A 26,243-nucleotide genomic window follows, 5' to 3' on the forward strand; every position below is an offset into this window, starting at 1 on the left:
TTTTTTAAAAGTATGCATATAACAAACTATCATTTATTTAATGCTTATGAAATGCAGGCATTGTTCTAAGGACTTTAGATGGTGATTTTATGAGGTGAGCCCTAATATTTTCCCCATTTTACAGATGAAGCGAGTGATGCTGGGAGATTTAGTAACCCCAGATGGAGCCAGCCTGGAACCCATGGTCTGCGTGGGCAGTAAGTAGCAGGGGGCAGTGGAACAGTTCCTAGAGGGTTCCCTCTGATAACAGTGGGGAGGGCAGGAAGGGAGAGGCTGCAGGGAGCAGCGCTCTGGAACACCACCTTCATCTGCTCTGTGTTCCCAGGGCTCACTGGGCACATCTATGGCGGACACCAAGCTTGGCAGGGCCTCGGGGCAGCCCCCACCACCTCAGTGCACAGCAGGATCACCTGAGGACAGGGACCCCCAACGGTGGTTTTCACAAGCTCCTCAGGTGACTTTGATACATGTCATCCACTGACCCCACAATCAGAAACATTCTTGAAAAAGATTTTAAACTCCAAGTTGGGGATTTCTCTGGTGGTCTAGTAGTTAAGGCTCTGTGCTCCCAATGCAGGGGGCACAGGTTTGATTCCTGGTCAGGGGATTAAGATCCCACATGCCACTCAGTGAGGCCAGGAAAAAAAAAAAAAATCCAAGTTGGTTCCTTTTCTGACACCATTGTATTATATAGCTGAGTAAATATGGCTTTATGGTAGAATTAGTTTAAGACTCAGAGTTGGCTATTTGAAAAAGAAGTCTGGCACTTAACATTTTTTCCTAAAGGACATGATCTCCACATTCTGATTGTTTATGCTCTACTTAAACATCTTTTCCTCCAGTCCAATTTCCATTAAAGTGGAAGCGTAATTCCTTAGTGCTACTACTGCTTTGGGCTTCCCTGGTGGTTCAGATGATAAAGAATCTGCCTGCAATTCAGGAGACCTGGGTTTGATCCCTGGGTTGGGAAGATCCCCTGGAGGAGGAAATGGCAACTTACTCTAGTATTCCTGCCTGGAGAATTCCATGGACAGAGGAGCCTGGCGGGCTACATTCCATGGGCTTGCAAAGAGTCGGACACAAATGAGTGACTAACCAACACAGACTGGCTAACTACTGGGTTTGCAGCCTTAATGCTGGAAAGAACTAAGGCCCAGAAGGACAGGCCAGGTTCCAGATCTCTGTGACCCTGACAGAAAGACTTCCTGATGCTTCCCATCTGCCATCTAGATTTAAGGAGTTATTTTTATTGAAAAACTAATTAGACCAGTCCTAATATTATTTATTATATACAGTTTTACTCTATCTCTACAAACACAAAGGAGATAAAATTCCAGCAAACCTGGATTAAAATGCTAGGATATCATGGGGCCAGATTCAATGGGTTTAATGCCCAACCACACCACTGTACTCCTTCTAGGCTAGCTTAGAATGCGCTTCCTGTTCTTTTCCTATTTTGTTCAGTACAAATCTGCACGATAAGACAACCAGAGTGAATGTTGAAAGCTTACAGCACAAAGTCAGTTTTGCTGAATAAACAAATGTTTTCTTGGACCCAATTCATTCAACATGAGACCACCCAGGCACTTACAGTGCTTATTCTGATTTTTCTATTCATTTTTAGTCCCTTCAAATTTTTATTCTTTGTTCAGTTTTCTAAGAAATCATTCATATAAGAGTTTCAAGTTTATTATTATATATTTTGAGCACATTATTACTTCTTAATACTTTACCTGACTGTAAGCTCTCCTTTTCTCAATTCAAATTATATTGATTTATAGTCTCCTTTTTTCAACTATTTGACAATTAGTATTTAAAACTGTTAAATTTTAACAATAACTGCTAAATAAAAATTATTAATTGTTATTTAAAGTAAAATTTCTTGCTTTTTCTTTAAGAATTGAATTGATAGAAATTTACACACTTATTCTTTAGTATCTCACAGAAAATACCTGGCTTCTTCTGCCTTATTTGCAGCTCAACAGTAGTGAGAAATGCTGCTGTTTCTCAGCAGGTGTAACTACCCTAAATGTAGCTGAGTTCCGAGGTAGTAGGCCAAGCTGACAAGGACATACCTGTTCCCCACACTCAGGGACATGCCAGCCAAGGTTAGCACACCGTGCGTGTAGGAAGTTCATTACGTCCCCAACTATCTACTGATCTGCAGATACACGCCCCTAGTGTGAAAGGGGAGTAATTTAGTGTTACAATCTTTTTTCTCCACCCCAAACACAATAGCTCTGGTTAGATTTTAAAAAGAGATTCAAAGGTTCCTAACCCTTTTCTAGGCTCTGGCACTGCCATTTAGTGAGACATTGACTGTTGAGATGTCTTTTTTGCTTCTGCTTCTTAAAACTATACAGGAAATATCTTCTGTCATAATATTACAATCTCTAGAAGAATAACCCCCTGCTTCAGTTTGTTTATGTACCTAAGAACAACAACAAAAAAATTCCTTGCTATTACAGTTTCCATGTCTGTCACAAAGAACATTTTTGGAGGAAATGTCAGTGGAAATTTTGCTCAGAAATCTAAGCCTAATGACGGAAGAGGGAAAAATGAGCTGCACCTGAATAAGCAGAAGGCACTTTCAGCTGCTGCTGCTAAGTCGCGTCAGTCGTGTCCAACTCTGTGCGACCCCATAGATGGCAGCCCACTAGGCTCTGCCGTCCCTGGGATTCTCCAGGCAAGAGTACTGGAGTGGGTTGCCATTGCCTTCGGCACTTTCAGAGGCAGATGCAAATTATATTAATTTATATTCTCTTGGCCACAGTTAGAAACAAGTGTTGCTCCTATGAATTTATTCAATATATAATTTGCAGACTTTCAGAGCCTCTGGCTAGGAACCCACTAGTTGGCAGCAGTGGTCTTTGGGTCCATCACACCAAAGGGAAGTGTTTAGGGCATAGCCGAGCATCCAGCTTCTTCTAAAGCATGCAGTCCTGTGGGAGTGCTTCACCCAGAAGTCTGTTCAACTTTCCTACTGCACATAAATACCACCATTTCTGTCTGGAGGAGGAACCAGCCCCAATGCCACAGCCCAGGTAAGAAGAGAGGATCATAGTCTCATTCCTTGTTCAGGCAGGGGAACTGCTAAATGTCTGGATACCATTGTAGAAGTAGCTTATGTTTGGTAAAGCATATACCTTTTATTCCAAGGTATCTTTCAGAAAACATAAAATACTAAAAGGGAACAAAAAATAGCAGCAACAACAGCAAAACTGAGCAATGCGGCTCAGTTCGTTCTACTTCAACCAGAAGTGGCTTCCAGAGGAAGATGGATCTAAAAGTGATTAGTTTTTCTAAATTACAAAAAACAATTCTGCATTTCAAAAGTAACTCACGAATATATTCCTGACAAAATTCAAACTGTAGAAAAATGTATACAGGGATGCATGAAAGTCTTCCTTCAACCCCCTCCCACCCTCAACCCACACTCTCCTGGTCAGAAATAACTGCTCAATAATTTGATGGTCCTCCCAGACCTTTCCTGTGCACACTCAGCGGGGTTTGTCTGCTTACATACATGGATATGATGTCCACACTTTGGTGTATGTCCATGGCACAGAGCAATCTGACACAATGGGAAAGTGATCTTAATCCAAAGCTTTCGATTCTTTCATTAGAGTTACAACTTCCAAACTTTTGAAACACTCTCACACTGTTGAAACAGGTACACAGTAAAGACAGAAATCTGCAATAATGTACTGGTGACTAGAAAGACAGGCCTGTGAAGTTAAGAAAGATAGCTGGGAAGATGCCAGGACACAGTCTTCCCTCTCCTAATTAAGTACTCCAGAAACCTCTGCAGAGATTCTCTTTACCCATCATTATTCTATATACGACATTTCAATCACCTCTTCGTTCAGTATTCAGAACTGTTAGGCCGAAAATACTCGGAACCCAAGACCATGCTGGAAGTTTAAATTCAGAACTCTTTAGCAAAAGTGTAAGATACATTCCTAAACTCTGTTACCTATAAGCAAAGATCCCCAAATCAGAAAAACCAAGGTCTCCTTTCTTGAGACCTGTTCCAAATCAGGATCTCAGTATTTCATAGAATATTAAAATCTCACAAAAGCAAGGATTTATTAATGATCCCCCTGGGCAGGCAGTTTACATAAGCTGTCACCATGAATCCTCACACAGCCCTCTGCAGAATCTGGAGACAAGCTGTATCTCACTTTAGAGTCTGTGCTTTTCTGCTCTGCAGCCCCAAACCCAAGATGACTGTGCCCCCAAAGCAGACCACATGGGATGTTGCGAACTGTGTTCCGGGCCGGAAGCTACTCAGAACTGGTGTCAGAACTGGTGTCACAGGGACAGGGAGGGAGGAGAACTGCTGTGCCCCCACAAGGCTGAGCTGTAACAGAAGCAAGAAGCAGACGTGTCTGAGAAAACCCAGCACCTATGAAAGGAAGGAGAGGAAGGTAAGCTGCGGAAGCATTCCAGCCCTTAACGGCTGGGCCAGAGGGCAAACAGCCAGGCAGGGAGACAGGGAGAGGAGGAGGAATAAGCCGACAGGCAGAGCTGGACTTGATCACAGCAGAGAAGAGCCAAGAATCAAAAACCACACTGAATATTCGGGAGTTGGGGCAGGGGAGCCAAGGAAAAGGAGAGACAGAGCGGGGAGGGATGTCGGCAGCTCCCAGCAGCACGGGACACTAAAGGCCACCCTTCTGCCCCACGGGCTTCCCTGGACTGCAGTCACCTCGCCTGTGACTCAGCACGTACTACCAGGTGTGACACACGCTGTACCACATTTGGATGAAAAAAAAAAACTAGATGCGACTTAAAAGAAGCCAGGCTGTGGCAAACCTTTCATCCAAGATGAAATTACTCATTCTTCACTCACTTCCGTGTAACTGTAGGCCACACATGGGCCAAGTCAGGAAAGGCTGTTTTCTTTCCTCAGTTACATGAACTACTAATGCATCTGCCCCGTTATGTTGTAAATGACCCGACTGCCCCACCTGTAGGGGGGAAACCTTTCTAAAGTCAGAGTTGTTTTGGAGTAAAGCGTTGATGTATAAAATACGCCATGACTTCATCCGTCGTGTCACCACAGTCTGGCCTCCACCCTCTCTAACCTGGACGGGCTGTATTATCTCCTCCCTGGTCTCCCTCCCTTTTCCCTCGCAGTCTTCAATCCTCCACACATGGAGCAACCACACCGACTTCAAAATGCAAGATCACGTCATTCTCCAACAAGGGCCTACTATGCTTAAAGTAAAATGTCTCCACTGTGTATTCCAAGGCCCTGTTTAATCTGGCCCCTCCTCTCCCCATTCCCTGCTCTTTACAACCTCTTCCCAGGCCACTCTCCCTGTCTTCTTGAGTTCCCAATCATGCCCAGCTTTTCCCTGCCTCAGGTCTTGCTCTGGAAACTCAAGGACCATGTCTGTATCATGTTTATATCACCCACCAGGGTCGGGGCTGGTGCTTGGGGCACAGTAGACAATCTTCTTTTAATAAATGAAAGGAAGCCGAAAGGCTGTAAGGCAACAAATGTCCACTAGAGGGCTCCCTTGACACTTGAGAACAAGACTGTTCTGTTAAACGTTCAACAGGGATACCCACAGTTAAGGTATTAATAAAAGGGGGAATGATCATAACACAGAAATACTTTCAAAGGTGGTACTCTCCCAGCCTTCCAGCTATGTGACCAAACTCCTTACTGCGCTGACCACCTAGATCTGTAGAGACACCCACAGTGAGGCAGCCTCTCTGTCCCTCTGTGTTCGCATCTGTAAGTGCAATGGCACGCACCTTGAAGGGCTGGGCAAGGAGGAAAGGCACACTTGGTTCATTGACCATCACTACTGAGTAAGTTTTAGAATATTTACATCACCCCAAAAGAAACCCCACAGCCAGTAGCAGTTACTCCCCAGACCCTCCTTCGCTTAGCCACCAGCAACCACTGATCTACACTTTCTGTCCCTGGATCAGCCAATTCTGGACATTACATATAAAAGGAACCACAAAATATGTAGCCTTTTGTGACTGTATGAACCCTGTCCCCTCCTCCTCTGTATTCACCCTTCACAGCTACTAGGTTAAGCTTTATAAAATACAACTCTTGTCACTCCCTTGTATAAAAAATCCTTAATGGCTCCTGGTAGATTTCAGGATCGAGCTCAGCCTCTTCTGTGCTCACAAAGGCCCTTCCCAACCCGACTGCTGCCTATTCACCAGCCAATCAACCTACTCTCGTTGGTCCACGCAAACACTGTTTCCCAGACACAGCACACAATGTCACATCTCCATCTCTTTGCCCATGTGGCTTCCTCTGCTTGCAACACTCTTCTCTAGTTTCCTTATCTATTTAACTGTTACCTCTCAACAGTCTGCCAGCCAAGGGAGCCTGCTCAGACCTCCTCTAGTAATTTAGCTGCTTCGTGCCTGTGTTTCTGTGGCCCCACCTAGCCCCATTATTCCACTGTGCTGCAACACGGCTTTATCTGTCTCACCCAGAGACCATTCGTCATGGGGCACACAGATGATGTTTCATCTGTAGCATTTAGCACAGTACCCAGCACGGAGGAGCCACTTAAATACTTGTGATGTGAACATCAGTATGGTCTTGAGACAGCCCAGCCCACAACACCCAGAAGGCAATCTGCAGTAAAGAAACTCAGAAGACATGCACATCCCTGAATTTCACAGGGTACTGCAAAAGGCACATGACCATAAGAACTATGTCAAAAATAAAGCATTCTTAGAAAAAAGCAAAAGATAGAAAACCATTCTGGTTTGGTGCAGTTCCATGACAGAACAAAGAATATTGTTGTTTGTTCGCCAATTTCTCATGTTGAAAACCCCAAACTCTGGACTACCCTGGCAGTCCAATGGTCAAGACTCAGAGCTCCCTCTGCAAACCGGAGCACCGGTTCAATCCCTGGTCAGGGAACTAAGATCCCACATGCCATGCAGCACAGCCAAAAAGAAAACCCAGACCTCGTAACTGACTTTGCCCTTTAAAAGTGTCTAGAAAATAGTTCTCATGTTTACGGAAGAATTTAAGTAAATAAGTACATATATGAGCCATTAGGTGACAAGGATAAATTTGCTAGAGGAATAAAGGCTTATTAAGGAAGTACCTGTAGGGCTTCCCTGGTGGCTCAGTGGTAAAGAATCCACTTGCCAACGCAGAGGGGACAGGTTCAATCCCTGGTCCAGGAAGGTCCCACATGCCACAGAGCAACTTCTAGCCCGCACTCGAGAGCCCGGGAACCACCACCACTGAGCCCACAGGCTTCAACCACTGAAGCCCCAAGCCCTAGAGCCCGTGCTTGGCAACAAGAGACATCACCGCAACGAAAAGCCTGTGCACCTAAACAAAGAACAGACCCCACACGGCCAAGAAGACCCAGCAGAGCAAAAACAGAAAAAAAGAAGCAACACCACAAGTCCATCTCCACTCACAGAGGCTGATCTGAAAGCATTTCCCTATACTTCTTAGTTCCCTTGGAAATACATGCAATAATGGTTGACACTGTGGGATGGGTACATGGGAGGTTCATCAGTGAGGTTTAAAACTTCACATAGTAAAAGATGTTAAAAAAAAACAAAAGTACCTGGAGATAAATTTTCTTCACACCAGGCACATAATCCGCAATCCGGCCAAAGAGCAGCCGTCCGACTCCTGAAGTGATGCCGATGCACATGAGAACCACCTCTTTATTTTTCTCATCTTGAAACCTTTCATTCACATGTTTCATCTGTAGACGAAAGAGAAAGAAGCCACACTGAATGTGGTAGGAAAACCTGACAAGTTTTGAGGCTTTGTACAAATGCCTTTTTTTGTACATGTAATAGACTCTTTCCAAAGTCAAATTTTTATAAAAATTTATTCTATGATAATTTTTCATGAGAACACATGAAGAAAAAGCAACATGGTTTAGCTTGTATAAATAAGAATTTTTATAAGAGGGTTTTAAAAACATTTTTAATAAAAGGTAACCAGCACGCCCTTTATCAGTTATCATTGGGCTATGAGCTAAAGGAAGAGAAGAGACCTTTGAACACACCACACCACAAGGTCACCCAAGAACCCAACCCGTCATCTGCTCCCCTGAAAGGCAGTTTGAAGGCTCAATTCTGGAGTCTCATCTCTTCCAGGAGGACCTAAACCAAACTGAAGTAAGTTACACTGGAGCTTCCAGGATAAAAGCATAAGGCTCTCTATCTGAGGATCTGCCTATTTGTGTGGCGTTAGAACAGATAAAAATACAGAAGCGGTTTAACACAGTGGTTAAAAGAAAGGCGTGAGAGATTATGTCTGCATTTAAGTCCTGTTTCCATCCCTTGTTAGCCCTATGACCTTAGTTAAGTTCTTAACCTCTAGGGCCTCAGTTTCCTTGTCTGTAAATGGAGACAGCATTAGAACTTCAAGAAGGTGCTTGTAAGGATTAAATAAAATATCTATGTAAAGAACTTAGGGCCTGACACACAGCTAAGAGTGATATTAATTTTAGCCTTCTTTCTAAAGGACCTTTTCCCTCCATGTACAGTCTACTTAGAACAGTGACTGCAAATCTACAATCTGACTGTTTCAAAAGGTGTGTGACTAGCAGGTGCTATACTGGGTGACAGAACCCAGGGCTTAGCACCCACTGTCTAATATAAGCTTTGCTCCCACAGTCCCTAAGTCCCAGGCTTGCCTCTTCTTGCTCAGCACTACCACTTTCTCAGTGCTCACCTATCTGTGCTCATAGCAGGAAGAAAAGGCGTGTCTGTACTTCCACTGCTTTCTCTGCAATCACAGAGCTATTATACCAAACAGTTGTTTCAAACAATCAGACTCACTGTCCCCTACACCAAACACTGGCCTGAATTCTGAAAGCCTGCAAAGCCAGTTTCCCAGAAAGCACGCTGGCCCAGATGATCTGCTTGTGGCACTTGCAGCCTTTCTGGACAACATCCCCTTAGAAGACTTCCATTTTGCAGTTTTAGGCCTACTTGGGTAACCAACACCATCACATCTCTCCTTTCCCTTTCAAAACTGGTTAATTGTTCTCCCTCACTTTTGTATTTTCACAGTGATCCAGGTTAACTCTCCAAGGAGATGGTCCAGTGGCTAAGATGCTGTGTTCCCAATGCAGGGGGCCCAGGTTCAATCCCTGGTCAGGGAACTAGATCCCACATGCCACACAGAGATCTATCCCACATGAAGATACTGCATGCCACAATTAAGACCTGGCGCAGCCAAATAAATAAATATCCAACAACCAGAATAGAATAACTCTCCTAAACACGGCTTCAATCTCACGATCCCTTATACATCAGCTGACTACATTTATACCCCTTAAACTTTGGTATTAAAAGCCCTCCACAATCTGTCACTGGTCTATCTCTATAACTTTATTACCTACCAATCCTTGACTCAGAAAACTCAAATATCTACAGGATTCAGGTAAATAGCAGAAAGGAGTAAAAGAGACTTGCTGGAGAGGGGCCGTGTACACACAGTCCCATCATTACCATATAGGACCACCCATGTTGCCAAATCAACCTCCTGGCTGCCTTTTATTTTAAAGAAAAGTCAGAAATCTGGAATTTTTGTGTGGAAATGTTGGCATCTATCTTAAATTTAGAACACTGCATGATCCAACCCCATGTGTGCCAAACACAACACGTCTATAGCTTTGATCTCAGCCCTGCTCCCATCTGGCCCAGCAGGAAGGTTTGATCACAGTGTCACTTAGACATGTGCAACACCTTCTCATCTGCCTACATTTCTGCTGCCGCTTCTCCTGGTTCTCTAAGACTCTGCCCAAGTCCCGCCTTTCCTATAAAGCTGTCCTTGATTACCTGACCCTTACACCCCCTTCGGGTTTCTGCCTAGCCTTCACGGGTACCGTAAGTACTGAGTGCCCTTCCCAGCCCATCTGGCATCATAGGTGGCGCTAGTGGTAAAGAACCTGCCTGCCAATCAGAAAGATCCCCTGGAGGAGGGCACGGCAACCCACCCAGTATTCTTGCCGGGAGAATCCCATGGACAGAGGAGCCCGGCGGGCTCACAACCTTCCTCCTTCCATTTCAGTCACCACCACTGCTGTCGACCCAACCACCCAGGTAAAAACTGGACAACCATCCTGGACTACCCTCCTCCCTTCAAATCCAGTAGCCACCATCCAATGCCAATGATCTTTTCTCCCACACCTCTCAGACACCCTCCCTTGGTCCACGCTCCCCACACTGTTTTTACTTTGGGCTATCACTCCTCACCTGGATCCCTACACGCGCTTGAACGTGCTACGGGCTAGAGCCCTCACTCCTCAATCTCTAACCTGCATTCTCTGAGACCACCAGATGAAGTTCAAAATTTTAAATAACACTGCTCCAGCACTGTGGCCTTGCAGCCTTCAGGGTAAAGCTCAGACTCCTGGTTTGTCAGATGAAGCCTCACCTCCAGCTGCCGCCTCACGCACCCACGTTGGTGGCCATGGTGGGCAAGCCACACTTGAAATGTGGCTAATTTGAACTGAGATGTGCTTTAAGTGTAAAACACACAGAAAATTTAGAAACCTTGGTGAAAAAAAACACGTAAAATATCTCAATTCAAAATACCGATTCTTTGTTGGAATAATACTTTGGCTATATTGGCTAAATAAAATATATTATGAAAACATTTCATTTCTGAGGTCTTTTTTTCTGGTTTTTTTTTAACTTTTAAAAATATGACAGGAAAATTTTAAATGACATGTGTCTTGCATTATATTTCTATTGAAGAGTGCTAGTCTAAGAAATTCACTTGTGGACACAAAGATAAAACAGCTGTTGATAAAAGTGACTTCAGACTGGCTAATTCCTCCAGGTCCTTATCAGAGATGGATTCCAGCTCAATTCTGAAGAATATGAATAACCTGATCTGAGGCAGGTGAAATATAATTACATGTATTCATCAGCTTTATGTGGAATTTGAATTCAGACTCTCATGTATTAATCCACTTTAGGAATCACTCAAAGGATCTAGTATAACTTTTTAAGAGACATTCTTTAGTATTCAAACCAGACTGAATATGCTAGTCATTCTTTTGATGAAACTAAGAACACATGCCTGCCGAACTATTATCCTTTATTAGTGGTTTATTTTTCTTCCCCCTGCTCTACACTTTGTAATCCTTAAAAGGAATAATGAGGATAAATGTTTGGGGGTCTCTTGAAATAATGGTAAATTTGATAAATCCAAATTATGCTTAAGTGGAAACTTACTTCTTCAGCTATAACGGGCCTTGTTTCATTGAATTTTGTTGTTGAAATAAAGCAAGAACTTCAGCTTCTAATATCTCCTTTCCTACCCACAGCCAAAATTTGCCAAGTTAAGTTGTGGTTTATTTTGTTTCTGTCTTTTGGTTTTGTTTGGGCAGGAAGTAAGGGAACTGGAGAACAACATCTGGGGAGGTGACATTTCTTGGTCCGAGAGAGCCTTCCTCATTGAGGAACTAGCACCCAGGAGAGCTCGTGTATTCTACCTGCAGCCTGGGCCCCCCACCACTGCTGCAAACTATTCCCCGAATCCCCACCCATTCTTCATCCTCTGGAGAGTGGCACACAGTTTAGTTTAGCAGAAGGCATGAGTACTGGCAAAACTGGTATTTCCAATAAGAGTCACATGGGTGGGGGCATGAAAATGTTGACCAGATGTTCCCATATTTAACCTAACTTACTTAAACCAATACAAAGTGCTTATTAGAAGCCATTACCTACACAGGGGACACGCTTCACCAGTGGCTTAGTCAGTAAAGAGTCTGCCTGCAATACAAGAGACCTGGGTTTGACCCCTGGGTCGGGAAGATCCCCTGGAGGACAGCATGGCAACCCACTCCAGTATTCTTGCCTGGAGAATTTCATGGGCAGAGAAATCTGGCAGGCTACAGTCCATGGGGTCGCAAAGAGTGTGGGGTCACACATAGGCCATGGGGTCACACGACTGAGTGACTAACATTTCACTTCAACAGGGGATAACATCATTTTTAGAACAGTGGTTTTAAAACAGACTTTATCCAAATGTGGAAGTGCCTTCAGGGCAGGAACTAGTCTTTTGTTTCTCTTCTAAATGTGTGTTTACTCCAGGGCTGCACGCCTCTCAGGGATGACCAGAGCCTGGGTGCTGCCTGCTCTTGAAACATTTTCCATCATTCCCACAACTTTAACTTCATCAGTCACAGAAGCCATTTTTGGACTGGGTGAAACCCGCTTTTTGTTTTGTTATCCAAAGATAACCAAGAACTTAAATCCCATCATAGCTTCTCACTCCTTATCCACGGGTGAAAGGAGGAAACAAGACGCGCGAGCTCGCGGTTTACTCCCTTCCCTCCTAACCATCCCCACTTCAAGTAAATGGCGATTCAGCCTCTCCATGGATGACATGATTCTGACCAGCCAAGTGAAGGGAGAAGGTCCTCTCCACTCGCTAGAGCCCAGAGCCAGTGCCTGAGAAAGTGACCCTCTTCAACGCTTTGGCCTCAGCCCGGCTTCTCCCCCTCTCACCTCCTGCCTAAGGGGAGCCTCAGTTACAGACACAGACATCAGGTGGTGTTCTTCCGCTGAGAAGCCAGGCTGAGTCTTCTGGCTCAGAGAGTCAACTGCGAAGGAAGCTCAGCAGGCAGCCATAGTATGAAAGCAGCTCCAACGCAGCGGACGCACTGCACTAGAAACTCAAGCTTCTCCTTGACGAACGGTTTCACAACAGAAGATGGCCCAAAAGAACGGAACCTCAACTCACTTCATCTACGGAAGCCCCTGAAATCCAGTGACGCTACGCAGCTGCAAAACAAGCAGCTCACTGGTCCAAAAGGTGCAATAACTAGGGAATCCCCTGGCAGTCCAGTGATTAGGACTTGGTGCGGAGGGCTTGGGTTCGATATATGGTTGGGGAACTATTAATAAGATCCCACAAGGCTGGCAGTGTGGGGGGAAAAAAAAAGTCCGATAATTACCTGCAGTACTGCTTTCTAAGACTGCCTGTTACCTGGCCCTGCCATAAATAGTCATTAGCCTCACTGTCCTCCCCTCCACCAACACCATTTTAAGGGGATGGGTGGTCTTCATTTAATATCTTTTACATAATTTATTACCAAAAAAAAAACATGATAAAACTTTAGTACACACAAGTTAAATTAAGTATCATTAGGGGATAGCAGTTAGAGGAGGAAAACTACTGAAGATGTAAAACAAAAACAACTTTATTTCTGACAGCAGACTTGTAGTAACAGCTGACTGACTCAACTAGCAAGTGCTAACAAAGGCAGTATTTCAGGAAGGCCAGCAAAGCAGGGTAAAAACAGGCCCAGTAGAGCACTGTAGGCTATGGGACTAATGGAACAACAACTGCCTCTGCAGAACTGAGGGGAAAAACAAAACCCTATTTATCATCCACTGTTGTTGCAGTTACTATGCTCTTTGGGAGATGAAAGATTCCAGGCAGCAGTCATTACCTGTCTTTGCCTGTGGGCATCTCATTCCCCGATCCTCTGCCCTCATCAGATCCACACCATCAAGCTGAGAAGGAGGTGGACAACAGGTAGTCCCATTGCACTCCTTTTGGTGGGGACAAGGGACCTATATCATCTACATTTACATGGTACTTTCAAAAACGGGATAATAAATGCTGCACCATATTTTCAGGGGCTGTGGAATTCAGAATTTCTCCAGCTTCCTACTTCCCCACCGGGATGCTGAGTTCTGAGCACTTCTGCTCTCTTGCTCTTCATCCTGAGATTAGCAGGTTCAGCTTGTTGCCTCTTCCTCGCATGCAATTTAATTTCTAAGAACACATCCTTTCAACACCCGAAAAGCTACTCTGTAACTTTTTTTTTTTTTTGGTTTAAAATAACTTTTTATTGCCCAGGATATTTTTTTTCCCTTGTATTGTATTTTGTCTGTTTTATTTGTTTTTGTTTTCTTTTTTCATAACTATAAATTCAAGCTTAGGGAAGCTTGCCTTTGTCTTGAAAAACAAAACAATAAAGCTTTCATATCATTTGCAACCTGGTCGCATTTGAAGAGACAGGTGGGTTATCTTGCAAGAGTAAGATTTATACCACGAATGGTGCAGGTCTAGGTCTGGTGGTACTGAGAGAAGACAATGGCATTCTTGACAAAATTACAATCTGCTGGTGGCGTTTGTGGAAAAGAAGCCCTTGCAAATTTCTAAACGACAGTAAACTCTTATTAGGAAATTCTAAAGTGTTTTACAGGCCAAAAAGGGAATGAGGTTATTAGTAAAATGCCTCAACAGAGTTGGAATAAAATACTGGATTTGAGAGTTACTGGAACTTGGATATGTAAAAAGAGGGTGGAGGTTGGGTCATGCTTACAATGGTCTCAAGTTCAAATAAACTACTGTGACAAGACACCACTTCACAAGTCACACGCTGGCCCAGGGACTCTTCTCTTCCCTTAGTAGGTGCTGGCAGAAGGCGTGCTCAGTCGTTTTCCAATGTAGATGCCTAGCCCCAAAGCCAAAACATGGGAGAGGAAGAGAGATGGAATGAACACCTTAAGAAACTCTGTGGAGAAGATCCCCCCTTTCTTCATGGCTCCACTTTTCCTCATGCTTAAGGAAACGGAACGTTTAGGGTGCCTGAAGTGGAACTCCTTGGGTGGAATGTTTTCAGGTCTACTGGACCAGTTGGACATCCAGTCTACGCTTTTCTTCAGAGCATCCACTTCTTTCTCTCCTTCTGCAACTTATTCTTCTGACTGAGAGCTATGGTCCTTGCTGGTGTGCATTTCCTCATCAAACATGATCTGCCCATCTTCTTGTGGGGAAGGGCTGTCGCATTGAGAACTGCCTCTTGAACTGCTCTGTCCGGATTCATGCTGTGCATCCAAAAGAATCTTCTCCATGTCCCCATTGTGGATGGAGGATGAGGAGGGTACATGAGCTAGCCCCCCATTCTTCCCATTGCCATTATCATTGCCATTGCTGCTGTTCATGGGGAGCTCCACCCAGGAACTGTTGAGGCCGGCAGGCGGTGGCAGAGACTGTTTGCCTTCCTCACAGTTATTGTTGTTGTGCGGGGGCGGCGGCTGTTCTACTAAGTGAGACAACATTGTCAGGCGGCTGGAAGAGCTGCGGCCCCACAGCAAGGACCGTCTGTGGTTCTCATGCAGCAACACGTCCATAACTCTTTAAGATGGAGTATTTAAGTGTATTCTACTTAAATGTACTTTTTTTAAAAAATAAATTTATTTATTTTAGTTGGGGGCTAATTACTTTACAATATTGTAGTAGTTTTTGCCATACATTGACATGAATCAGCCATGGGTTTACATGTGCTCCCCATCCTGAACCCCCCTCCCCCCTCTTTCCCCATCCCATCCCTCTGGGTCATCCCATTGCCCCAGCCCTGAGCATTTGTCTCATCGAACCTGGAATGGTGTTCTGTTTCACATATGATAATATACATGTTTCAATGCTATTCTCCCAGAAAATCCCACCCTCACCTTCTCCCTCAGAGTCCATAAGACTGTTCTATGCATCTGTGTCTCTTATTCTGTCTCGCATATAGTGTTATCGTTACTATTTGTCAAATTCCATATATATGTATTAGTATACTGTATTGGTGTTTTTCTTTCTGGCTTACTTCACTCTGTATAATGGACTCCAGTTTCATCAACCCTCCAGAAATGTACTTTTTTTTAAAGGTAAACACAAAGAAAAGAGCATGGTCCCTTTAAAAATTACATGTACATTTGAAAGGCAGTAGAAGGCTGCTAGAGTAGTTAATGGATAATCTCAGATTTTGCTGCAAATCAAAACTTTATACTACCCTTTGACGTCAAAGCAAGATGAACAGAAATCTGAATGGAATGAGGGTTTGGTTTTTTTTCTTTCTTTCTTTTTTACAATAATTGTGTTTTCTCTATCTTTGTTTTTGCTAAGAAAGTAAGTTAGAACTGCAGAGCATTGCTGAGAAAGTTTTACATGAGCACAGTACAACACCAAGTCCAGTGAGGTGACTAAAGATAGCAGAAAACTAAGGCCACAGATTTGGGTACATAAAATTAATCCCTTTACATCATTTAATATTGAAATAGGACTTTATGGCCATTAAGACAGATACTGATTAGGTCAGCCTCAAAATATCATTTTAACATGTTAAATTTGATCAACTGTGCTTTGAAGTAAAACAGCTCTAAGATATACTTGAAGTGAAAACACAGAATCTCCTTGCCTGCCAACATTTTTAAGGACTAATATCTTAGGCAGCCCACTGTCTCTTTACTAATAAGGTGCCTGTTATGATTAAACCCATGGTATGGGTACTGCCTGCCTCCCCAGCAGCTAACCCAGCGGAGGGCAGACCTTTGGCCTGGCAGGGCTCTAGGAGGCATGGGCAGTTGGCTCTGTTTGTTTTTGTAAACGGCCAGTCTTTCCATTTCATTGAGATGGGTTTCCATGGTGCCGGTAATCACACACGGCACTATTAAGACACATAAAAGTCAAGACTGAGAAAAGGGAAGAGTTTCCAGGAACTTATTTAACAGCCACCAAGGGGTAGAAAAAGAAGAGTTGTAAAGGAAGGAAGGTAGCTGATGGTTTGGAAATCCCTGGTCTGATTTGGAAAACATTTTCTAACTCTAAAAATTCTTAAGACCTGATTATTTTTCTCTTTGTTTTTTCCAAAAATAATTTTCCTTTGATTAAAAAAAAGTTCATCCTTGACATACTATTGTTTAGATGAGATTTGGCAAAATGTTTCAGAGGAATTATCTGTCAAAACCAATCTGGATTTAGATGCCAGTTCAAATAATCCTAAATTATAGAAGTTAAGATGAACTTAATCTTAAAAAATAAATCACTAGGGTTTTTACATAACTTGAAGTTATTAGTGACCCTGACAATAATATCCGTGCCAGATAGTTCTCAAATTATCAAAAATTATTCTCGTCCTTCCCGACCTATGAAAATTGTTTAATCTGTTGGTTGATTTAATTTTTATTCATTCCACTCAAATCCAAATATGATTCTGAACAGCTTTCTTGGAGGTTCATTCTTGGCACACCAAGGTCACCACTCCCTCAGACCCCTGGTTCCTGGCTAGGTTGGATGAACACAGTGGACTGTGAACTGTTAAGACAGGGCCCATCTGCGAAGGAGGTAGACTGCCTCTACTCTGGTCAGGATGGCTCGGGAAGGCTCCGCTATGGTCCCTAGCATGCCTGTATGACTGCCTAACGCTTCAGGACAGCACTTTGAAGGTACAAAGCGGTAGCGAGGTCTCCACAGATGCAGACCCCTGGTTGTGGTTAATGCTTTTCTGAGGCATCATTGAGTTTCCATTTTTTTTTTTTTTTTTTTAAGGGAGGAGGTGCTATATGCTCTTCTAAACTTACTCCTGGATTCTTCTGGTGATAAAAATCACCCATCAGCTAAATGTACATGTAGATAAGACAGGTGTGGGTTATGGAGTTTCTAGTCAACAGCTGAATTGCATGAATTTAGAAAAATAGTCCAAAATGAACAAATGCACCCAGCAAAAGGCTAGTTCAATTAAGGTTGAATTTTTGAAGTTTAAGATAGACTTCGTCTTAAAATAGGAAGGGATAACTTCAGAAAGTATTATTTAAATCACTAGGATTCTGGGTAATTTGATAATGACCCTGGAACATTATTAGTTCTTACTTAACTTCTTAATTTTGCCCTTAATTTTAAAGTGATAAAAGACTGATTCTGCCACGAAAATTCTACCTTCTTCTAACCTCTCCTCACTAAGATTCTTTCAGGCCAGTGATGCTGGCTAGAGAACCCTTTTACCAAAAGCCTTCTGGCTTCCTTTCTCCTTCAGTCTTTCTAAGGCACACCATAGAGCTTGTCTTTTTTACTAATTCTAAGAGTTATCTCTTAAATTCTCTCCCTAGGATCACATCACATTTTTAAAAAATTATCTGAATAAAGATTAAAAATTGTTAGGACTAGGGAATTCTTTGGCAGCCCAATGGTTAGGACTCCATACTTCCACTGCAGTGCGCACCAGTTTGATCCCTGGTCAGGGAACTAAGATCCTGTATGCCTCATGGGATGGCCAAAAAAGAAAAAAATTAGGATTAAGCTCAGATCAGTCTCCCTTTCACTGTTGTCACTTTCACATACTTCTCAAATGGTCTATCCCAATTTTCTACCCCCTCTTTAAAGAATAAGACTACTTCAGAGTCAGGGCGAGGTGGTGGTGACTAACGTTATTTTAGACATGTTCGGACCTGTCTTGTGATTTTAAAACGTTCAGGAAGAAAAGGACCACACCTCTGTAGGATAGATAAGAAAGTAGAAAGCCTGAGTGGTCTGGATTAAGGCAGGTGGCATGACACAGAGAAAAACTTTTGTGGACTGAGAGTTGGAAGGCCTAGGCAGAGCAGGTAAAAAAAAACTCTTTGGAGTCAAATTGTGAGCTCTGTTCCTTACAGAGTCTAATATCTTGGACATCAGTTCCTTGGTTTCAAGTCGACACTGCACACTGCTTCACTCCCTTGGAGATATAGTTGTGCCCAAACATTGCTTTTTTTCCGATTAATTTTTTTATTTTAATAAATTTTTTTATCACATAGCATTTACCATTTAAGCCATTTTTAAGTGTATACAGTCAGTGGCATTAAGTACATTCACGTTCTTATGTAACTATCATCACCATCCATTTCCAGAACTTCTTCATTTTCTCAAACTGAAACTCCAAACCCATTAAATAATATCTCCCCTCTTCCCCCTTCTCAAAGTCCCTGGGAGCCCTCACTGTACTTCCATCTCTCTGAATTTGACTCCCCTAGGTACCTCATCTAGTGAAATCATACACTTTGTATCTGATTTATTTCATTTAGCATAATGTCTTCAAGGTTCCTCTGTGTTGTCACATGTATCCCAAACATTACCTTTTAAAATACGTATTATTTTATCCAGAAATTACTTTTTATTTCTTTTTATGTTACAAGTGGGGCATTACTGATTTTTTTTTAAATTATGTATACGGTAGGTTTTATGACCTAGGAATTTGGTTTCAGGAGAGAAAAGGAGGCACCAGGTCTGACACGCTCCTCTAGATGTGTGACAGGGTAGCTGTGAAAGAGAATGTGACACTGAACTTAGAAAGCGTCCCACAAGGAAGATGTGGGATGGGGACCCCAGGACTGGGCATCCTGACTCCAGGACTCGGGGCGGCCCCGAAAGCTGGAGACCAGGAGCCAGGAGACACTGGCAGGGAACTGTGAGAAGTCCCGAGGGCAGCTCCTAAGGAGTCAGAAACGTAAAAGGAAGCTGTGTGTGCACAGGAGCAGACCCAGGGATACCCGATTTACGTTGAGGTTTTTATAATGCTTCATAAATTAAATAATCAACACACAGGAGCATTTTACATTCTACAGATGTGTGCAGGGGTCACGAGGCTGGGGCAGAATTTGCTAGTCTATGTGGTGGTGGTCCACTCAGACATCCCATTCTCCTGGAAGCACATGGTACAAATGGTATGAGAGAGGGTCTTCTACCTTAGCAGGGCCAACTACATACTGACCATGTACCTCTAGCCACCCATTTCTGTATCTTTAAATTACTCCACATCGACACTAGTCTAGATAAACATACTTTTACTTCTATTATTTAAGCTTTAAATGACACCTTGTCACTAATTACACATGTGTGATCAGAGAAAGCCTCAAAACCAATTAACTCCTCTCCATGAGAGTTGAAGAACATAAAGCACAATTACAACGGAAAAGTTGTCAGGGGCAGGGAAATTATTAGACATCACACTCCAGCCACTCAACCAACCTATAAGCTCAGCCTCAAACTGGTCAAAACTGTTTGTGTGCTGGGGGCTGGGATACAGCAGTGAGAGGAGGCTGTGTCCCTACCCTTGTCCCATCTGCCTTACCTGGTTCTTCTTTATCATTTCATGAGGTGTTAGGACCCTCCCCACACAAAACGCCCCAGTATATGTTGTAGACAAATCCGCAGTCTTCACCAGCCTTTCCCATACTTACACTGAACACATCATACAGTACAAGGGCCTAACCAAAACACACTACTGCTGCATTCCAACTAAACGTAAAATCAGATACTCTTAAATGTTTGAGAATTTCTTTCTCCACCACAAATCTTAAATCTTTCAGCAGTATGGGACCCACATTCTAGGGATAATTTTCATGCCTAAATAAACCATCCATCACTAAAAACTAGCATTGAATTATTTGTAAATACATATTATTGTTTGTAAATACATATTATTTTTGGCTAAATAAATATAATTTGGAAGACATGACAAGCTTACTCTACCTTACTAAAAAACAGCAGCTCTGTTTTCATTTATCTGTAAATGATTCATTTTCTAGATTTCTTATGTATTAATTATTATTCCTATCATGTTCCTATGCTTGTGTACTACAATTCAGAAGAAAAAAACACTCTAAAAACCAGCTAGCTTTTTTTTGGATGAAACTGTTCTATAGATATGGAATTTCACCATTAACAAGTCACAAGTGGCCACAGAAGTAAAGATCCTTATTCATCTCAAGTAGGAGAATGCTGGTGAATACTGCCTAAGGCACAAAACTGGTAAATGGGCAAATTTTCACTAACCTGAGTAGTCAAATTGCAGCAGATGGTGAGATCTGCAGGGAAATAAATGCAAGGTTAGAAAAGCAAGAAAAGCACAGACACCACTGAAAAAAATCTGAAAAAAGTAGGGGTAAAGTGATGGTGAGAGGATATCTACTCACTCGTGTAATAACCACAGGAGAACTGAGAGGGACTGCAGTTAGAAGATGTAAGTAGTAAATGAAGTATCTGGAGAAAAAACAATGCTTGGCTCCTGTGCAAGAATTTTTCATTTCTGACATGCAGATTTTAATACAATACATCAGATAAAAATAAGTTGAACAAAAAAATTCATTGACTGTTGGCTGGTCTTAGAAACTAGAGAATTTCCATGCCATAGGCTTCCCACGGGCAACAGGAAACCATCTCATTTTTCTGTCTTCTAAACACCTACTGCTGCCCTTCACCCAGAGAATGCACCTACTAGCACCTCCTCAAAGAGGCTGTCTCTGACTTTACAAACTGAGGTTACGTCCCACCATCACCTTCCGTCTCATTTTACTGCCTTCAGAGAAAATATCACTATTTGAAAACTACCTTGTTTATTCACGTGGTTACTGTTTATTGAGCTCCCTGAGAGTAGAGACTACATCCCTTCTCAGCACTGCAATCCCACATCTAAAGGCACCCACAGGTGCCCGGTGAGTATCAATCAGGTATGCACTTGAATCTGCTCAACTTGAATCTGCACAACTGAGTCGTAATTCCTGAGAGGAAGGTCACATACATGCAAGAAAATACAGCAGTGACAGGAAGGAATAACTCACCCTAATTCTATCCTAGTAACATCCCTGTCATTTACTGTGAAACTCTGAGCCAAAGGAAACCTCTTTTTTGGTCCAGGTTCTTATCTATTAGTAGGAGAGACCAGTATCAATGCTGCTTTCCTCATAAAAGGCTGCTGTGAGAGTTGAATCAGAAAATATATCTGTGAAGTAAATTCCTTCATATTCTTTAGGGAAGTCCACTGGGATGGGAATGAATGAATGAAGTGGAAATAAATGAACAACAAAACATTTCCAGACCACATAATAGGGAAAAAATGTAGTGTGTGTGTGTGTGTGTGTGTGTGTATGATCAGCACACAGTGAATCTTAATGGTTAATTCTGATATTTAAATCAATACACTATACAAAGAAATATTCTTGTTGTCAAGGAAATTTTATAAGCATGCTTTTGAATGAAAAAACAAAAATTACTTAAATTAGAAAATCTTGGTGAAAAATCTTGATTAGATAACTTTTTATTCTGCAAAGTACCAAAACAGTCTGCATAGCTAATAAATGTCAAGGTAACAATAAAGATAATCAGAATAATAAACCAAAATCCAGAATAAAAAGGAGGGAAGAAGGGAAGGAAAAAATGAAATTTAACCCCTAGTATTTAGACTTTATTGTTTAGCATCCAGGCTAAAAACAAAATTAAAATGTCAACTTTGCCTCTTTTATCTGGTTATAGTGCCAGAAGACTGAGATAGGGCAACTCTTCAGATTATATAATCCCACTGGAAATCATTTTAAAAACGTTTCCAAAACTCTGCGATCACCATCCCAGGGCTGAGGACATGTAATGGGCCTCCAGGCCTTTCTCCTATCAGAACCTTACAAGAAACAGATAAACAAAGCAGGTGAGATCAGCTCAGCTCTTTGGTTTAGATGAATTCTGCTATGAACCCTGCATTCTCAGGGCATTGGGAAATGAACCCCATAAACTCACAAGGGTTAATTAGATAAGCCAACTCCATTCCTCTAATGATTCAGTTTTCACTACATACACGTTGACATTTCAGGCTAAGATAAGCTTCCATTCATTTTCCGTGCATGTTATGGGCGCCAGGTTCTACCATTTTTATAACTGTGACTTTTGGCAAGCAACTGAACCTTTCTGTGTCTTAATTACTTTACCAGTTTCTTTTTTACGTACAATTAAATGACCTGTACACTCCGTTCAACTCCTAAATTACTATCATACTTTTTTTTTAAACGCATTTAGATATTTATATTTTACTTCAAAGCCACACATTTAAGAAGACCAGGCTCAAGCCTCAGCTGCACCAGGCACCAGCCTTACAACCCTCAGCAAGTTGTTTTAATAACCCCAAGTCCAGTTCCTCTCCTGCTAAATGGAATCTGATCCTGCCCATCTCATAGGGTGGCTCTGAGGCTCCAGTGAGAGATAATTCTTGTGGGAGAGTCTTAGAAAGTAAATGTTAATAAAAGTGTGGGAAATAAAAATACTACGTTTAAAAGAAACTTATAGTTTAAAATAAACCCTCGTGTGGCTGTGATGACTGGGCATACAGGATGCTAACTCATGCTCTGAAGATTGAATGCTGCAGTTGTTCTGGCCCTGTTACTCTGAGAGTAAATCAGTTCAACTTGACATGGATGCAGACACAGCTGGGTTACATAACTGCACATCAGTTGTCCATGTTTGCAATTTTGCCTCCAAACTAGCTACCATTAAATGAGTTTTTCTCCAATTTGTTATGGGAATATAAACTTTCTGATGATAAGTGAGTTGCCAAAAGGTAGAAGAGTGAAAAAACTAGATACAGATAATGGGGCTGGAAAGCAGGGAAAGCAAAGGGGAAAAGGGACAGTGGCATCTGGGGGCTGATACATAAGAGACGTGCACCCCTCAAACTTTCTTTGGATCTAGAGACACTTCCCTACACCATGAATATGTAAGTGGCGGATCTAGAGACACTTCCCTACATAATGAATACGTAAGTGACCTTCTCCCCCGATGCTCTGTAATCACTGGAGTTAGTGTCTGTGAGGGCTTTTCCAAAGAGATGTCCCACAACCTAGAGAGAAGGTTAAACTAGCAAAAGGTTCTCTCAATTGATCAGACAATTCTCTCCACCCACCAGAGCCATCTGGTAAATGCAAGGTGAAAGATGTCCAGGTATACCCTCATACCTTTAAGAGTCTTCAAATTAAGATTTCTATTTGTGTTAATTCTCTATCATAATAATTTATTTTCTAGTTGACAGAAAAATCAGGATAGGACCCCTTATAAGCTAAATTTAGGTTCCTCAAACTTGAACAAATTTTGATATTAATCTGATGAGTTGAGGGATAATGCAAATATCTCTATTACAGTTAAATTTTGAGATTATTCGAGAGAATATTCTATTTTAACAAATAAAACATGAGACAATTAAACACAAAAGACCTGGTGAAATTTACATATTAACAAGACAGAAAAACAGATAGAGGATAAACTAGTGGTTATCACTGGGAAGAGGAAGGGGGGAGGGGCAAAACGGCATAGGATATGAAGAGGTACAAACTATTACACTTAAATAAGCTACAAGGATATACTACACAGCACCGGGACTAAAGCCAGTATCTTATAATAACTTTAAATATCTTATAATAAATTTTATTATAGATTTATAAATAAATTTATATAGTTTATAATAAATTTATAATCTATATAAATTTATATTGATTTATAATACATTTATATAGATTTTTTAAATCTATAAAAATATTGCATCACTATGTTGTATACCTGAAACTAATGTAATATTGTAAATCAACTATACTTCAATTTAAAAAAAAAGAAAAAACATTATAGATATGGGGAGGGGACAAGAGAAGGAACAGTTTCTCCAATGCTTTTTGGGCCTTCTCAGGAAACCTCACAGGGCTTCCCATATGGCACTAGTAGGAAAAAAACCCGACTGCCAATGCAGGAGACATAAGAGACGCAGGTTTGACCCCTGGGTTGGGAAGATCCCCTGGAGGAGAGCATGGCAACCCACTCCAGAATTCTTGCCCGGAGAATCACATAGACAGAGGAGCCTGGTGTGCTACGGTCCATAGGGTCGCAAAGAGTTGGACAAGACTGAAGTGACTTAGCACATACACACACAGGACACTAAAAGATCTATCAGTGTCTTCAGAGTTCATATGTAACTCTAAAATTCAAGCAATTTGTTTCTTTGCATTTTCCTATAATAGTACTCTGTTATCAATCAAATACATTTGTACATTTTACTATAAATTTGTACATCTGTACATTTTTTCTTCTGCTATGCTTAATGTTTATTGTAGAAAAACAAACTGAACAAAAAACTATGCATATTTCATGTTCCGCTTGTCACAGAAAAGCAATTCGATTTTCTCATATTCACAATGTCCTAGAGACCAAAAGAGGAGATACAGGGGCTGAAAGAACAGTTACATGACACCCTGTCATTCACATCAGCCCATTTGCTCGGAGTCCTCTCCACGGCTGTGCGGCGTCCTCTGAGTGCCTGGATGGTCCAGCCCTGCTTCTGTGCTTAGTTCTGATAGAACAGAGGGGAAACACGCAAGCCAAAGAAAATCCTGGTCCCGGCCCAGTGTGGCTGATGGTAGGCAGCACTCCACCTCTCAGGTGATCCAAAGAAGGAACAGAAAACTCTTTACGAAAAGAACACAAGACTCAGAGTCTGAGACCCATGTTCAAATCCCAGCTGTGAGCAAACTCAGTACATGACCTTGACTAAGCATAGCTTATTTAGCAAAGTCGCTTCCTTGGTTCCAAGTATATAATTATTTATGACATTTATTACCCTCACCCTTGTGATGGTTATGTGAGATTTTGTGGAGATGCTTGGCACATGACAGATTCTTGACAAATGTCACCTGAATCTCCGTTTGAGGAAGCCACAAAGAGACAAGAGCATGTCTGCTGTTACTATTTACACGGCTCAGCACCCTGAGCTCTACCTTGGAGCGATATTCCTGCTGTGTCTACAACATGGCCAGTGGTAACCTGGCCAGTGAAGTCTAACAGGTGCATTCCAGTACTGAGCCACGGAGTACCTGGCATTAGTCAAAGCCATAAAATATCTCCTGAGGTTTTACGTGCCCCATTGATTGGCTTGTTTGCCTACAGATTTCATTTCTAATTTAAAAACACAGCTTGTTTGTTCCCAATTACAATTGGACTTGGTGTCGACTGAATTGCCCTGTCAACAGGCAAATAATGGTGCCTTTAATCATAGTCTCAGATAAGTGGGATATTCGTACCAGATCAGAGCTTCTTTTGAGGACAATTACTATCTGCCACGAAACTGATGCATCTTATAGAGTTTTTTGAAAATAAGCTAATAAACACAAATTTCAACACATGAGTCAGTCATCTCTCTGATACAGAACTATGTGGGTCAAAGCTTAAAACCTAAAACTTCACTGCTCTGTGTTCTGGAGTCAAAGAACACAAGTGCTGCTTTTCAAGGCGAGTAGTGGTGGAGAGATGTAAAAGCGATAAAAACGAAGTCATCATTCTCGTACTGAGGATGGGACGTTCTATGCCACTGAGAAGAGTTGCATGATTGTTGTCATTTGCAGGCATTTATCAGGCATCTGACTGATGTGGCCCTGTGGTCAGTGCTCTGGGCCTGTATCCCCATTCTGCTCTCACTCACACCACCCAAGGCTCTGCAAGATTTTCAGCTGCTGTGCAGGAGAGCAGACACCAACTGTCTAGCTTTCCTTGTTAATGGGGATGGCCATTCCATCCTTCCACACACTTACAACAGTGACAGAGACACACAAATTTCTTCCATTTATAAATTTTCAATTTCAATGTGTATATGTAGCTATAGATCAAAAGCAAAACGCATCAACTCTTTTCTCCATCAACAAAT

At 42.1% G+C, this 26,243-nt stretch overlaps 2 protein-coding genes and 1 pseudogene across 16 annotated transcripts in view; 1 reads left to right on the plus strand and 2 right to left on the minus strand.

Annotated features, from left to right (window-relative positions):
• Positions 1-13,103, plus strand: part of LOC145521716 (uncharacterized) — a 36,557-nt gene extending 23,454 nt beyond the window's left edge. For 4 of the 14 annotated variants that reach the window (XR_014065613.1, XR_014065612.1, XR_014065615.1 and 1 more), the window contains 2 exons: positions 125-197; positions 326-524. Coding sequence is in view for 2 of the 14 variants with exons in the window: in XM_081530585.1 (XP_081386711.1) it covers positions 125-197; positions 326-414 (162 nt within the window). In the remaining 12 variants the exon portion in view is untranslated. Of the gene's footprint in view, positions 1-124; positions 198-325; positions 525-2,822; positions 3,045-4,213; positions 5,510-9,042; positions 10,639-12,078 lie in introns of those variants that run through there. The other 10 variants (XR_014065620.1, XR_014065611.1, XR_014065622.1 and 7 more) reach the window with 8 other exon arrangements.
• SLC16A10 (solute carrier family 16 member 10) overlaps positions 1-26,243 on the minus strand; it is a 112,095-nt gene that overhangs the window by 5,833 nt on the left and 80,019 nt on the right. The window contains exon 4 of the mRNA XM_081530584.1: positions 7,578-7,721. Coding sequence (XP_081386710.1) covers positions 7,578-7,721 — 144 coding nt within the window. The remainder of the gene's footprint in view (positions 1-7,577; positions 7,722-26,243) is intronic.
• Positions 13,815-15,063, minus strand: LOC145521715 (BCL2/adenovirus E1B 19 kDa protein-interacting protein 3-like pseudogene; annotated as a pseudogene). The gene has a single exon (XR_014065610.1). The product of XR_014065610.1 is annotated as a BCL2/adenovirus E1B 19 kDa protein-interacting protein 3-like pseudogene (transcript).

This window comes from Giraffa tippelskirchi, chromosome 9 (genome assembly GCF_054371585.1).
Source record: "Giraffa tippelskirchi isolate mGirTip1 chromosome 9, T2T-mGirTip1v1.2.pri, whole genome shotgun sequence".
NCBI lineage: Eukaryota > Metazoa > Chordata > Mammalia > Artiodactyla > Giraffidae > Giraffa > Giraffa tippelskirchi.